The following is a 16,153-nucleotide window of genomic DNA, read 5'->3' as shown; positions in this document are numbered from 1 at the left end:
TTTTTTTTTTTAAAGATACCACTTAATCAGGAGAGGAGGAGACCTCAAGTCAGGTCTTCTGTGAGGAGCACCTGCCTGATAACATCTGGTTCCAGGTGAAATCAGCATGGCACATTACAATGAGTAATGAACTTGGAGTTAAGAGGATCTAGATTTGAATCTGGGTCCAGCCACTTACCATATTACTCTTTGGCCTTCAAGTTCTTCATATGCAAAATTAGGAGGTTAAACTAAATTGGACCTAAGATACTTTCCATCTCATAATCAAGAGAAACTTGGAAGGGAAAAGGTCACAAGGTGAGGTGGGAGGTGGTACACAGATGAAGAACCCAAGGACCAGAGAGGCTGACTTGCCAAAAGTCACACAGGCTTAAGTGGTAGAATAGCCTTTGTTTTTTTTTTCTCATCAGCTAATTCTGGAGTCCCTTGTTGCCCAGCACAAACAGCTTTAATCTAGGTTCACTTTCCTACATTACACCCCCTTCCTATGTACCATTTCTCATTCTCTAGGTGGTAGAGGAAACACAGACCATCCTTCGGGAATATGGCTTCCGCTTTGTGAGACGTGGTCCTATCTTTGTCAAAGGAAAGGGTGAGCTGCTGACATTCTTCCTGAAGGGACGGGATAAGCCGGCCCCGTTCCCTAATGGCTCCTCTGTCACCCTACCCCACCAGGTAGTGGACAACTCCTGAGTGGCTCCCACCCACCCAGAGATAGGAGGGGCAGTTCCTGAAAACAGAGCACTACTTTGTGAAAGACAAATGACTAAGTCTTGACATTCTGAAATTATCCAATGGATTCCCACATAGACTTTAGATACAGCCTCTCCCTGCTTCTCCTTTGTCCTGGGAGTGTGAGCTCAGTGGGTACCTGCAATCACCCCTCAGTGTGCTTACAGGTTCTCCTTCAAAGTAGGGAGAAATAGTCCTGGAATGACCCTAGCACTTCTGTCCCTGCACCTCTCCCCTCCCCCCTAGCAAAGAGAGGCCAGAGCCACTGTGAGCAGAGCATTTGTATCAGGGACTGAGCAAAGGTCTTTGCTACTGGGCTGGTCACCCCATGAGAGTCTGCACAGATGGGAGGGATTGAGGCTCTGTTATGGAGCTCCAGAGAGGGCCCATTCATATGGTCTGAGAGAAGTAAGCAGACCAGGCCTGATTGGTCTGTTCATTGTAATGGCATTCTTGGACATCCCTGCCACCTTAGTCTTGAGATCAGGAAGAGTGAGTGCAATATTTCCTTTTACTTGGGGGAGGGGAAAAATTTATTTCCGAAAGAAAGAAAAGAGATTATATATAAACAGATTCTTCTACATTTATATTTTTAACTGTTTCTGTTAATTTTCTTTCCAATACTGCCTTGCCTTTTAAGCTCTTGCTAGACACCTTTGCTACAGCTTTAAAAGAGAATTTATGGGTGATAAAGAACAAGATTGTTTTAATAAAATGTTTATCCAATGCTTTGTGTGGTTATTGCGAGATTTCTAACCCTGCTTTCTGAGTGCCAGTAAACAGGGCTTCACGTACTCAGACAAAACATTCCTGGAAAAAGGTGGGATCTTCTGCAGTATTCTCCAGTCTTCTGCAGTATTAGTATTTGGGCAAGGAAAGCCCAAAGAATGGTCATACCTCTTAATATTTTTCTTTCCCTCATTTACCAACAATTAACACATAACCAGATGTGACAACCTTTAAGGAAGTACATATCTTATAATCAGTTCCTAGTTATCCACACTGAGCTTCGACTGCCTGTAACACAGATAATCTAAAACTCTTAATCAGACTCTAGGGAGTACTTCTGTACCCAGGTATGTGTCCAACATTCCAGAATTCACATGCAGTAGAAAGAACTCAATACTAGGAGCCATGAGATCTGGGCGAGACAGACCAGAGAGTCTGAGTCTAAAATTGCTAAGGCAAATACAATTCAAACACAGAGCTATGTCAGGAGGCTATGAGTGTTGTAGGGCTCTGCTCATGAAGTTCTAAACACATTTTATATCCAAAGAATAATCCAACATAACAAATGCTTTCATTAATTCCCAAGTCAGGTTCTGTAAGGAAGAATCAGGGGCTATTATTTGCTAATAATTTCAGTGACTAATACATTGTTGATGTAAATTCTAGGACTGAAGGTCTTGAAGCCAGACTGGAGAAGTCTGCATTCACTTCTTTAGAATCTAACATTGCCACTTGTAGGTGAGCTCACATGTGTCATTATCTTTCATTAATGAAGGCAGGTGCTGCTTGTGTCTGTGATTGCTGGGTTAGGGTGGGAGAACTGAAATAGTGGGGTCCAGTCCCACCAGGCTGTCACAATGAAAATCTATGCCTGTGGATATGGAGTACTAGTCCTTTTTGTAAAGGTAAGGAGAGGCAGGTTTTCTTGGGGAAGTAAGGACTCAGAGAAGGATTCAAGTTCATGGACAGAAGGGTAAAGATGGCTGAAGCATCAGAGAGTATAACTGAGTTAGAACAGACCCTAGTTACTCTTTACCACTTGGGTTTCTCACAGATGAACTGAGTGCTAGTATTTGATCTACTTATTTCATATAATCATCTCTAATTGAACACAACCAAAACAATACATTAGCTTAGGCTACATTGGTTTATATTATGGACTAATATACACATGTACTTTTTTCATCTCATTTTCAAAAGTCATTTTGTTCATCTTCATAAGAAAATGAGATACTGTCAATCAAAGCTTCTGTGAGTTACTGGCAGCAGTCCTTGGTTCAATGAAATTTTGCCATCTTCTCTCTCTTCACCAGAATACTCCTCAAAGCCTTGTTTCATTTGTTGTTATAAAGTAAATATTATCAGGTCCCAAAAGCATTCAGCAAACCATTTCATGCAAAAGGATAGTAATTGTCCAAGCACTGACCAGTCACTGCAGCTTAACTTCAAAGGCCAACATCTATAAGGCTCACAGACCTGTCCCCTATATGCCACAAGAAGAGGTGAGCACAGGAACATCTGGGCTGGGGAAAAGGGTGGAGTTTGAGCCAGAGTCCATCAAATAGGGGTCAGTTCCAAAGGGCTGTGTGTAATATTGTGCTTCAGCTCATTCTTCATGTGTTTCCAGGGAACAAATTCATCTGCTTCTGGGTATACTGGGTACACAATCAAAGTTCTATTTTACTTTCAAAAATGACTCAAACACCTTATGAAGGGCATTTTTGTAGAATAAAGTCTCATGGACTGCTCGCTGGTCCTCCCAGGAGGCAGGCGTTGCTGCTGTCCCTAAAGAGGAAACATTCCAATCATCGGTCTGGTTTGGTACAAACAAGGACTCTTCCTGAGGTACAAAGTACAGACATGGCTTCCTTACCATGGTCATTCTTAGGCATGGGAAAAAGTACAAATGTTGACAGCTCCAGCAGCTCTCTCAAGGACATTCACTTAAGATAAGGTAATCACAGGTAGGGACTTAGTGCACTCAAATCTAAGCTTTGTAAAAGATTTGGAATTTCAGCCTCAGGTTTTATCTTGTTCCTTGTTTCTTCTTCCTTATTGGGGGTGGGGGGTTGGGGGAGGATGGGACCTGGGTTTAAGTCTCACCTCTGACATATATGGACTATGTGACCTTTGAACAAGGCACTAAACTTCTCAGTGCCCTCTTGGCAACTCTCTAAGACTCTAAGTTATGAAGAGGTACAACTGGTACTGGATGGGGGAGTTTCCCACCCCTAGGGACTCCTTAAACCAAAGAAACCTCAGGTCTGGTGCTGTGCCCTATTACTGTCCTTGTGACTGCTTACACTGTGTTGCGCAGCTATGGTGCATACAAGCACACAGCTGTCCTTGCCCACAGGGCCAGCAGGGAAGAGCCCTTCCAGTGTCTGCTTTGCTTCTTAATGATATGGAAGCAGTGCAGTATAGTGAAAAAAATATTGATGCTGGAGTCAGGTGACCTGGGTTCAAATCCCACCTGATGCCAGTTACTGATGTATCTCACCCCGAGGCTCAGTGTCCTCATCTGTATGTGGAGGTTGGACCAGATAACCTAGCTCAAGGCCAGGGAAGCTGGTGGTTCTATTCCACAAAAACATCCTAGGTTTTAAACGACCACACACTTTATCATGATTGTCTTGGTTTATCAGACAAGGAAGGACAAGTGCACAGACGAAATTCGGGTAGGGAAGAGAGAAGAAAAACATAAGAGCTATGCCTTCCCTTCAGGAAGAGGAGGAAAAAAATCAAAGTTGATGAAAATCTCAGTTCCTATACAGCCCTAGAGTCATTTGTGCCCATAGGAAACTAGTTTCCAAAAGTCTGGTTTATACCCTTATACCTCTGTTGTGTTTAACTTGACCAAATTATGCGAAATATGATTACAGCACAAACTTTCTCTCTGCTAAGACACAGGGTCCTTCCTCTTACCTTGGTACGTAATTGTGACACTGGTGGGAAGAGTGGTCGTGAGGTCCTCGTACACAAGCCTGGCACAAAAAGGGAAGGATTCTTCACTGGGGTCCATGGTGTATGTGAACGACAGCAAAGTGCACAGTGGGTTTCTCTGCAAGGGCCTGGCTAGGAAAGCTGAAAAGCCACACTAAAGGCAGCAGGGTTTAAAACAAACACACCGAAGAACACCAGGATTATTATCGTTGTTGGAATAACCCAGGATGTTTTGAAAGTACAAACACTTGAACATATCAGTGTCTTTATAAACTCACTCATGTTCTATGAAGAGAGGGATGGCCAGACACTGAACAGTGAATTAAAAAAGATGTCGCAATCCAAAAACACCTTGGGAAACACTTCATTAATGGGATTCACCTATTCTACATTATCAGCTCATTCTCTGTCTACCTCTTGATGTAATCCTAATTTTCCAGTCCTAGAAACACAGAACACAATGGAAGAAAGCCTAATCACTTTTAAACTAAGTGACAAAAGAAAATAAGTATTATGATTTTCCTTCTCAAAAGTAAAAAGATCTTGCTCTACATTTCTGTGTACAGGCAAGGTGAAGAATGGGAAAGTTCAACGGTAAAGGTTTAAGAATACTTTGAGTCTACCCCTGACATAGTAACCCTGTGCCAACATGAAATCTAGCTATCTTCAGTGGGAAAAGAAAGGTGATTCTCTGGACCAAGCAAGAGAAAAAGATCAGGCTTAAGACTACAAGGATCTACAATTTCATCGAGGCAGACATTATAGTGGTATCCAAATTACTAGGGACAAGCTGTAATTTCAATATGGCTATCTTTTTTTTTTTTTTTTGACAAGGATCATGCATGTATGTTTCTACTGACACTAGTCTGACTCAGAACATTTGACCCTGACCAGCTGAAACTAGATTGAGCTGATTTCCCTACCTTTAGTTATTCTCTGTAAGTTGAGTAATGGATTTTGTATTATGTGTTTCTTGTATTGTCAATTCTGTAGTTCTAAGAATAGATATTCCTCTCCAAGGAAATGTGCAGAAAACTGTAGCTCCTAAAGAGCATACTTCAGTTACTATTAGAGATATTGTAAAGACTCTTGGTATGATGAAGTCAAGTGGTTCAAGGATAATTCAAAAGTCCAGAATGGAAAAGCATTAGCTGCACTGAAGAACAAAGGAAAGTGTTATTGAAAATGAAAAACAATGTTAAGAATGGAAATTATTGCTTCAAAACATCCAAATTAATTATCATAAAGATAGACCTTCTGAGCTGTAGTTAGATTCTTCTACAATGTGATGTAAGCTTCTTAAAGTTGGAAGAACATCAAGAATACCAGTTTAAAAAAAAAAAAAACAAACGAACCCAAAATGCTTTTAAGTGATTGTTAAGAATATAAAACACTACTTATGGGTATGACAATATGAAGACTAGCATCCTAAAGATGGGAAAAAGGTAATATTTAATGATGCAATTCACTTTTTCATTTAAGGCTGCACAAAAACTACTGTCAAGTACAAATGAACCTATCTGGGAATCTCTGGATTGTAAAATGTCCACCAAAAGAATTTTTGGGGGATTTTTTTTCTTCCAGAAGTCTTAGCTCTACTGAGGGAATGCTGAATTCTGATAAATGCTTTGATATACTGGGCAGAACTGTTCCAGAATTACAGAAATTTCCAAATGAAGATGGAATATTGCATCATGGATTTACACCATACCATGCCATACACCCTGAAAGGCTAGGAATTTACTAAGAGATAAGATAAATATGCTTCAGTGGCCTGGGATCTCACTTGATTTAAATCCCACTGAACACCTAGAGGCAATAATCAAGGCTAGATCTAGACAAACGATTCAATCACCAAAGGTATATTTAGGATTAGATATTAAAGTCTTGCGAACTGAAAGCCAAATCAGTAAAACAAGTTATTGAAGCCAAAGGGACATGTTGCAAATTAAGTTTAAAGTAGAAAAAATTAATAAGTTGAATTATTTTACTTTGCCCCTTGTAACTCACTACAGAGGCAGTGGAATTTGCCGAGAGGCTGCTTTACTAGAAACCCTCCAGCAAAAACTGGATGACTACTCCTTGAGGATGTTATATTGTAGAAAATGTTTTCATTCAGTTATGGGCTGAGCTAGTTAGTTTCTGAGATCCCTTTGATCCCTAAGATTTTGTAAAATCACAGCTTAATGAGAATGTGAAAGCCAAGGTGACATCAGGGAGCAAACAGGTTGGAAAGGCTTTAATAAATGTAATGATTTTTGTTCTGCCTTTCACCTGATCCCATGATAGGCTGTATGTCTGCCACTGTACTAGCCAGGTGGCCCACAGGGTGAGCAATATTTGGCTGCAGCACTCTCAAAATCCCCATACCAAACCACAAAGGAGGCACAATGTGTTTTCCTTGGAGCTATAGTAGCTGTGTTGTCCCCTGGGCAAGTCCTCAATGGGGCTCAGTTTCCTCATCTATAAAATAAAAAGGTTGGATTTGATGACTTCTAAATCTAAGATCCTGTACTTCCCTGACTTTTCTTTTCTCATGGTTAAACATTCCTTATTCTTTCCACTGATTCTCATCTGACACGGACTCAAGGTCCTTCACCATTTTGGTTGCCTTTTAATTTATCGATATCCTTGTTAAACTACCATACACAGAAGAGAATCCTACAAAAGGTTGGTTTGATCAGCACAGAACACAATAGAGCTATTACTTCCTAATTCTTGGAAGCCAGGCCTCTCTTAATTTAGTCCAATAATGCATTAGCTGATTTGGCCCCCACTTTTCTGTTGACACACTTAGCTTGCATTTAAGTAAACTCCCAGATTTTTTTCACAGAAAAATGACTCCTCCATTTTGTACTTGTGAAGTCTGTTTTTTCAACTCCAGACTTTCCATTTATCCTTATTGACCTTCATATTGAGTCAGCCTAATGTTTCTTTAACCTATTGTGATCTTTTTGGATCCTAACCCCAACATCTAACTCTTCCACCTTGTTTTGTGTCATCGGCAAATCTAGTAAGTATCCCCTCTCCTCCCTAAAATTACTTTATCCAAGTCATTAATAAAAATGCTAACAGAAGTACAGGGACAATTATGGCTCCCTCTCTAGGGAAAACTACCAGAGATCTCCTTCCAATATGACACAGAACCATTCATGACTATTCTGTGGTTCTAGCCATTCAACTAATTCCAGATCTATCTAGGTGTACTACTGTTTGGAAAGATGAGGGACAGGAGGGAAGGGAATATGCATTCATAAAGTGCTAGGCACCATCCTAAGTACTTCATAACTATTATGTTATTTAATCCCTACAACAACCCTGTGAAGTGCTGGTACTGTTACTATTCTCATTTTACAGTTGAGAAAACAGGCAAACAAACAGAAGTGAAGTGACCTGCTCTAGGTCATATAGCTAGTTGGGGTCTGAGGCTAGATCTGAACTCAGGTCTTCCTGACTCCAGGCCCATGTTTGGTCCACACCTCTCCTCTGTTCATTTACATCAATATCATCGAGGACTTCATCAAATGCTTTCCTGAAACCTTGGTAAACTGCATCTACACAGTTCTGCTCTACAAGTTTTAGTAGCCTTGTCAAAAAAAGAGAATTAGATTTGTCTGGCAGTACCTCTTCTTGGTAAAGTCATTCTGGTTCTCTTCAATTTCTGCTTCTTTTTCCTGATATTCACTAATCATTCCTTTCATAAAACTCTGTAGAGTTTTGCCAGAAGCAAAGCCAAGCTGACAGGCCTATAGCTTGTAGACTCTATTGTCTTCCCCTTCTTCAGAGAATCCTAACAGCTGCCCTTTCTCTTACTGTCCATGTTTTGTTTTGTTTTGTTTTTTGAAGATCACTGACAGGTGTTCAGCAGTCATAACTGCCAGTTCTTTTGGTACTTGGGATGGAAGTCTGTCTGGATCTGGTGACTTGACTCATCAATGGGAGAACCCTCTTACCATCCCTGTACTTATCTTAGGTATCTACTCCCTAGTAATGATTTTTTTTATTGTCTGTGACAGAGAAAATAAAATGAGTTTTTCTTCTGGCTTTGCGGAATTCAAGGTCACCTTAAAAACCACAAAGAAAAATCAAGTGTGACTTCTGACAACCCAACTCCCTTAATAAGCCCCAAAGGAGATAAAAGCAGAGTCAGATTGGCCCATTTCCTTAAGCAAACTGAGACCTACTAATAATACAGGAAATACAGAGATCTCATTTTCTAATTATGGTTCTCCTGTACTCACAAAACAGGTTATATACAACTTTGGCTCCCAGAAACACATACCTGAAGTTGATCTGCCTGGTATTTTCTTCCAGAGTATGCATTTAGGTGTTCACTGAGACTATACATGAAATGCTGAAAATTAGTCTCCAGATACTTTGCAGCAATCTGTTCCAGGGGGATGAAGACTGGAACTGAATGGCGATGTATTGTAAGTGGTTTCTTGATGATAACATCTACATAATAGGAATCCAAGATGTTTCCCTCAAAAGCAGTGTTGAAGCAGATACAGACCCCTTTCGTGGTCACTTTGCCACTGAGCCCTGGGAAGAAAGATGAGATGAGACCTCTTAGTAGATGCTATGGGTTCTTACTCCTCTCTTTTTGATTCTGTTTCAAATGTACCCGAATAAGCAGTCAAAACCAAGAGAAGACCACAGAGGAGAAATAACCCATCTATGTGACAGTTCCTATGGATCAAAGTCAATGTGAAAATAGGAATACTTGTAACCTTTCTGCCCCTGAGGAGTATAAAAGACTCCCCATACATGCATGCCACATGAATTTTTCTATGCCCTCCTTGTGACACAGAAAAGAGACAGAATGTTCATGTTATAGAATAAACTGAAACCTGGAGAAAAAAACTTAGTCAATATAATATACTAAGTCAAAATTAAAGCAGGGTTGGGTATATCATGAATAAACTGAATGATTAAAGGAACCAAGGGGCTAATATATTTTGATGGGGAACCTAACCATCAGGAGTGATGGAGCTATCCACAGATGTCCCCCACTAGTTGCAGGCACACAGGAGGCACTCAAATGCTGATAAATGCATCCAGGATTGTTAACAGTACAATCACAGAAATATTACAGCTAGAAAGGACTTTATAAGAAAACTCATCTAAACCCTGTCTTCCTCTCAGCCCCAGCTATCTTTATCTATTCTGATTTTTAAGGATGATGAAAAAGAAGTCCACCCAGGTGAAATGACTTGTCCAAAGTCACTGATCACAGACAGGGAGGGTATGTGCCAGGATTGGGGTAGGTGGGCCAATTAATACCTGTTAAATGGAATGCCTGAAAGAAAGCTTTAGCTTTTTCCAACTTCATTTCCAGATTTTCCTCACTGTTCTTCAATGATTCGTAGGGTTCTAGGTTAGCGATGGGTATTCTGGCCTGCAAAATAGATGAGCGTATTCATTCAACAACTCTGCACAGTGCCTATTATGTGCTAGGCACAGTGGTGGAAGTTAAAGGGGATACAGAAAACATACAGTCCTTGCCTTCCAGAAGTTTAGAATCATGTTAAAAAGACAACTCAATTGATAGTTTAGTGCCTACTATGCACAAAGCACTGGAGATACAAAGATAACAAAAACACGCCACTCTATGGCTTCATGAAGCTTACATTCTGTGGGGGTGGTGAAGGATAACATGTAAACAGGTAAGTGAAATACAAGGTGGGAATAAATTTTATTTTTTTATAAAATTTTTTAAATTTTTATTTATTATTATTATTTTATTATTAATTTATTATTATTAATTTATTATTAATTTATTTTTATAAAATAACCTTTATTTTATAGTACTTTATGGTTTGCAAAATACCTTACATATGAACTCATTTGATCCTCATGATATCCCTGTGAGTTAGGTAATACATTCCTTATCCCTCTTTTAAAAATGAGGAAAGTGAGGCTGAGAAGTTAAATGAGTTGCCCACAATCACACAACTATCAGGGGTTAGAGGTAGGATACAAACCCAGGCCTCTGCTGCCTCTAAGTCCAGTCTCCCAGCTATTGCTAAATCTCAGTCTCATTTGTTGGATCCCCCTGCATCCGGATCACACCCTCTGTGCTCCTCAGGGTTCTGTCCTGCGCCCTCTTCTCTTCTCCCTCTATACTGCCTCATTGGGTGACCTCAACAGCTCCCATGGATTTAATTAACCATCTTCATGATGACGATTCCCAAATCTACCTACCCTGCTCTAACCTCTCTGCTGACCTCCAGTGTTGCCTCTCCAGTTGCCTTTCAGACATCTCCAACTGGATGTCCAGCAGACAGCTTAAATTCAACATGTCCAAAATCAAACTCATTATCTTTCCCCTTAACCTCTCCCCTGCTTCAACTTTCCCTACTACTGCAGGGAACTACTGTAGAGGGCAACTCTATCTTCCCAGTCCCCCAGGCTCATGACCAAGGTGGCATTCTGTACTCCTCACTCTCACCTCCCACTCTCATCCCCGTCCAAGCTGTTTCCAAGAACTGCAGATTTCACCTTTGAAAGATATCTCCAATATGCCCCTTTCTCTCCTCTCTGCCACTGCCACCGCTGCAGTACAGACCCTTATCATATCAGGCCTGGATTATTGCAATAGCCCGCTGGTGGGTCTCAAGCCTCTCCCTACTCCAATCTGTCTTCCATTCAGCCACCAAAATGATTTTCCTATTTCGCAGGTCAGATCATGTCACCGTCCAGTTCCCATAAACTCCAGCGGCTCCCTCCTGCGGGATCAAATACAAAATGCTCTGATGGCCCCATCATAACCTATCCCTATCCTACATCTTCAATCTCCTAATACCTAACTCCCCAACAAGTACTATGGATCCAGTGACACTGTCCTCCTGACTGTTCCACAAAAAAGACACTATCTTTGAGCTCAGAGCATATTCTCTGGCTGCTCCCGATGTCTGTAATACTGTCCCTCTTCTGCTCCAACTACTGATCTTCCTGGATTTCTTTAAGTTCCAACTAAAATCTCACTGTCTGTAGCAAGGCTTTCCCTTCTCCTCTTAATTCCTGGGATTTCCCTCTTCTAATCATTTCCTATTTATTCTATAAATTACTTGTTTACACATATGTATTTGCCTGTTGTCTCCCCCATTACATGGTAAACTCCATGAGGGCAGGAACTATCTTTTGCCTCTTTTTGTACTTAGCTTAGTATGTGGCACTTAAATGTTTACTGACTGACTGGTTGCTAGGGCAGGAATTATGGTATATAGGAAAGAACCAGCAAACTGCTCCACAAAAATCTGAAGATGGAAGAGAAAACAGGGTGGGAAGACAAGGAAAAATAAATTAAAATCAGAGAAAGCTTCAAGGAATAGCTGAAAGTTGAAGGAAAAAAAGGGATGTAGAAATATAGAGATGAGGAATCAATAAATCCCAGGCACTGGGGATGGCCTGAAAAACTTCATTCACCTGTAAAGAGTTTGGGTGCCTTTGATCACAAAGTTAAAACAGCTTTTGTGGAGAACTTGTCAATAAATGCTTAACAAATGTCAGGCATACTTATAAAACTGCATGGGTATGCTTCAGAATTATCAGGAATCTAGTTTTTGAGTAGATAAAAACAAATTTCATGAGCTTGCTTTTATACATATGAAAAAGGCATCACTTTCACAAAATAATTCCTTAGTTTTTTATTACAGTATAAAATATAAAGTCTATTCTAAAAGACTCAAGATCCAGAGCTGCAAATGATATTAAAGCTTCAATATCACAACTGGCACCCTGAATATTTTTTGGGGGGAGGAATCTGCACCTGTGATATCATTTTCCTGATAAAGTAACATTCATTTGATGCTGGTTGGCCAATGCTCTGCAACAACACAGTCCTGGGCACTGTGAGGCTCAGTAACTTGCTCAGGGTCACAACAATCAGGTGTCAGAAGCAGGATGAACATAAGTTCCTGATTCCAAATCTGGCCCTAACTACTAAGCACAGCTGCCTTCTTGTTTTCTAACTTTCTTCTCCCAAGAGTAACTATTAAGGGTTAAACTCTACTCACACGAGCTTCATGTAGCTTCACTTTAGTCCTCAGTTCATCCCGGAGTTTTCTCAGCTTGAGGATCTTTGCTTCCAACTTGGTTTCCTCACCTTGCTGTCCCTGGTGCCCGCCTTGTTGTCTGGCTGATCTCTGATCATGAGCCTCCAGTCTTTCCAGCTGATATAAAACACCTGTGAGTGAAAAGACTTTCAGAGGAAACAAAAACTAGAGGGAAAGTATGGGGAAAATATTTTACTGACCACCAGAATGCCTGGTTTCCCCAGCCCAATAACATCAGTGTTACCAAATAACAATACACCTAAGAGATGTGAAAGGATTATGTCAAAAAATTAAGCTATTATTTTCAAAAAATACTTTTCCTTTTAAAAAAATGTGATTTTTAGATTTGTTGCCTTCTCAATTTTTAAAAATACCTAAAGGTTTTTCTCCTTCTCCCAACAGAAGGTATCTGTCAGAGGATCTTGGTTCAAATCCTAATTCTACTACTTCCCATGTATGTAACCTTGAGCTAATCATAGAACATTTCCAGGATTCAGTTTCCTCCTTTGGAAAATGAGAGGGGTGGACTTGTTGACCTCCAAAGTCCCTTCCAGCTGTAAATTCAAGATCTATGTTTAATGGAAATCAATATTGGGCAATGTAACACACACACACACACACACACACACACACACACACACACACACACACACACACACACACACACCGCCTCCCTTCTGAGACGCTTGACGCTTACTAACTGTGTGACCCTGGACAAGTTACTTACAACTGCCTAGCGAAAACTCCCAAAATTATCTTTTAATCTCAAAGTGCCTAAGTGATGCCCAATTTCTATGGGAAGTTTTACAATGCTCCTTCAAGTTTTGTAGATGTTGCTACTCCCTTGCCAAAAGAGTATGCACTGAGAATTACTTTTCCATGAATGCGGTCCACATGTATTCAACTCAAAAAGCATGTATTAAGTGCCAAATGTTGCAAAGCACTTTACTAGGTGCTTGGGCTACTGAGGCAGAAAGAAGCTTACATTCTAACGAAGGAAAACACATAGCTAGATACGTAAATACACAAACGTATATAAAACCATTTTTTTTTGGGGGGAGCACTAATTTAAGGGGAAATCAAAAGAAGGCATCCAAGAACAACAAAATGAGGTGGGGAAGCATTTCAGGAATGGGGGAGGGGAGAAGGGAGACAGTCTCTCCAAAGGGCCAAGCAAAGAGGAAGGTGATGGAATGTCATTCACAGAGGACAGGAAGTAGGCCACTTTGGATGCATGAAGAGTAATAAAGAATCAGCCTGGAAAATAGACAGGAATCAAATGGTGGAGGGCTTTAAATGCCAAGTGGATAAGTTTATATTTTGCCCAGAGAAAATAAGAAGCCACTGCAGCTACCTCGTCAGACCTAACTATCTATGTGGCTACAACGTGGAGGATGGATTATGGTGGGGAAAGGCTGGATACAAGGAGAATAATATTATAAAGTTACTGCATATTCCAGGTAATATGTAATGAGGGACTGAATTAGGATGACTGTGGAACACAAGCAGAAAAGAGGATGGATGTAAGACATGTAGAAGAAGAACTGATAGGATTTGGAAACTGCCTGGATAGAGAGGGAAAATGGGGAAGACTGGTGAGAGAAGAGTTGAGGATAATTCCTAAGTGGAATATCTGGGTGACTGGAAGGATGGTGGAAATAGTAAGGAAAAAGAAATTAGGAAGAGGGCTAAGTTTATGGGGAAAGAAAATGAGTTTTGTTTTGGAAAGGTTTAAGATGCCCATGGAACATGGAAGTCAAGATGTCAAGCAAGCTAAGCTCACAAAGACAGGCTGAATATGGAGATTTGGGACTCATTTACATACCGATAATTAAAGCAGTGCAGCTGATGGGAACACCATTTATTCCTTCAAACTCTCTAACCCAGGCTCCTTGGTGATTAGGTGCACAAAGCTGCTCCTCATTTAGGGGTGCAGACGATAGAACAAAGGCCAAGCGAAAACGCACAAAAACTGAATCCAAACTTTTATTTACCAGCCACTCAGATAAAGCATTATTATTACTGTTATTTTTTTCTGGAACATCTCATGTACCAGATGACAGGTGTATCTGCAAAGCCTCTTAAGTTAAGATATCTGTAGTAGTTCAAAGGAGTTTAACAACATTTATAACCACTAACAGAAAAAGGAAACCAACTGGGTCAAGGAGCCATATATTACTTGATTATTAGGGAAGGTAAAGTCCTGGAAGCAAAACTCTAGTTCCAAAAATGCTGAGGCATACCACTTACCAGGAGCCACAACTACATCTCATCAGCTAGACATCTTCAATAAAGAGCACATTTCACCAGGAGCAAGAGAGAACCTTCCTATACTGTCCACAAATACTCATGGAACAACAAAGCAGGAAAGAACTGCACTGGACAGAAATAAGACAGCCAATAACAAACGCACAACATGCTACAAGCGTCTATTTTGGTTTTTTTAAGCATCAAGGAGCACTGAGAAATAATTTTTCTGCTTTTAAAGCTTTTGGTCAGCCTTTGTGACCTCTCCAATGTCTGCTTGAGCTTTTGGCCATTAGCATCCTGCTGCAAACATCAGGGGAATGTATCACACATCAGCCAAACAATTTTGAAACAATGTTAGCTTTCACCTGAGTCAGTCCTTTCAGTGAGGGATTCTTAACTACGGTGGGACGCGATGAAAGGATCCTTTGGCTTTACTCGGGCTTAGGACCCCATCTGTACCCATGCTGGTTCTATGATCTTGGGCAGAATCCCCTGATTTCTGCGGGCCTCAGTTCTCCCACCTCTAGCCCAGGTCCTCTCCACCGTCCTTTCCAGCTCTCCCATCCTGCAGGTAACCACACGAAGCCCAGACCAGAGAGGATGAAGGACCTCGCCAGACTCACCGTGTTTCTGGGAAGCTGCCATTGGCTCAGGCTGGCTGGTTTTGAAGACTCCTAGAGTAGATGATGGTGAATGTGGCCCGACGTCCGTGCTGGGCAAAGGAAAATAAAGCAACATCTCTTCTTGAGGTCCGGACGGGCACCCAGCTCGTATAAATGACCACAATACCGGTATTTAAAAAGGACTTTCAGATTTACATAGAACTCGACAACACTACCTACGCACTGCACGCTCACCGTGACCTGGCGAGGGGTTGTGAGGGGGCGGGGCCAGCCCAGACTCTGGAGCCCAAAGTCCTGGGGGCCCGGGGGGTGTAGGAGGGGTAGGGGACGGAGGGCTGGGCTGGAAGTCTGAAGCGCCAGAGACCGCGTCCCACCCCTGGGCTTATCACGTAATCTCTCTGGGCCTCGGTATCCCCCAGTGGCGAAACTGGGATAATCCGACCCCTAGGCTACTGTGAGCATTTAAAAAACACGATGAAAGAAAAAGAGAAAGCAAACCTTCAAACGCCGAATGCTAGTATTACAAACTTTAGCCCGGTCTTCGCAAGGGTGATCGGCGGGGATTCGCACCGGTCACAAGACGGACGGTAAAGCTAGACCTTCGCCACCCCACACGCCCACGCCTTTTTCTCCCCCGACGCCGCCGAGGTAGCAGCGCCGAGGTGGTCTCGAGTGGCTATAGTTTCCCAGCCCGCCAGCTACTTTCTACCGCACTCCGCTCACAGAATCTAACGAACCCGTCTTCCCGCCTACAGCAACTTCAAAACGGACGCGATGCGTCCCGGCGTGCCTAGCGCACACACCGTACAGCAAGATGGC

General features: G+C 41.5%; 2 protein-coding genes across 2 annotated transcripts in view; one reads left to right on the top strand and one right to left on the bottom strand.

The window, feature by feature from the left end:
* The window catches only part of ADCY3 (adenylate cyclase 3), a 126,275-nt gene extending 124,817 nt beyond the window's left edge, over positions 1–1,458 (top strand). The window contains exon 21 of the mRNA XM_072633875.1: positions 511–1,458. Within this exon, the coding sequence (XP_072489976.1) occupies positions 511–693 (183 nt within the window). The 3' untranslated portion in view covers positions 694–1,458. The remainder of the gene's footprint in view (positions 1–510) is intronic.
* Positions 1,459–2,589: 1,131 nt separating this feature from the next.
* On the bottom strand, positions 2,590–16,135 carry CENPO (centromere protein O). Its single transcript, XM_072633876.1, has 7 exons — positions 15,833–16,135; positions 15,335–15,423; positions 12,423–12,592; positions 9,688–9,802; positions 8,687–8,946; positions 4,387–4,558; positions 2,590–3,246 (listed from the first exon to the last, which is right to left on the bottom strand). Exons 2-7 carry the CDS (start codon positions 15,354–15,356, stop codon positions 3,137–3,139), a joined length of 849 nt encoding a protein of 282 aa, XP_072489977.1. The 5' UTR covers positions 15,357–15,423; positions 15,833–16,135; the 3' UTR covers positions 2,590–3,136.
* Between the last annotated feature and the right edge of the window lie 18 nt (positions 16,136–16,153).

This window comes from Notamacropus eugenii, chromosome 1, assembly GCF_028372415.1.
Source record: "Notamacropus eugenii isolate mMacEug1 chromosome 1, mMacEug1.pri_v2, whole genome shotgun sequence".
Classification (NCBI taxonomy): domain Eukaryota; kingdom Metazoa; phylum Chordata; class Mammalia; order Diprotodontia; family Macropodidae; genus Notamacropus; species Notamacropus eugenii.
The sequence above is the reverse complement of the archived record's forward strand: the minus strand, read 5'-3'. Positions and strand labels throughout refer to the sequence as shown.

Excerpts from the sequence above, each read along its gene's own strand:
- CENPO (XM_072633876.1), bottom strand. The coding sequence starts at position 15,356 with ATGGCAGCTTCCCAGAAACACG. Across the intron at positions 12,593-15,334 it reads GGCAGCTTCCCAGAAACACG|GTGTTTTATATCAGCTGGAA; the intron begins GTGAGTCTGGCG and ends TTTCACTCACAG. Across the intron at positions 9,803-12,422 it reads TGAAGCTACATGAAGCTCGT|GCCAGAATACCCATCGCTAA; the intron begins GTGAGTAGAGTT and ends TCTATTTTGCAG.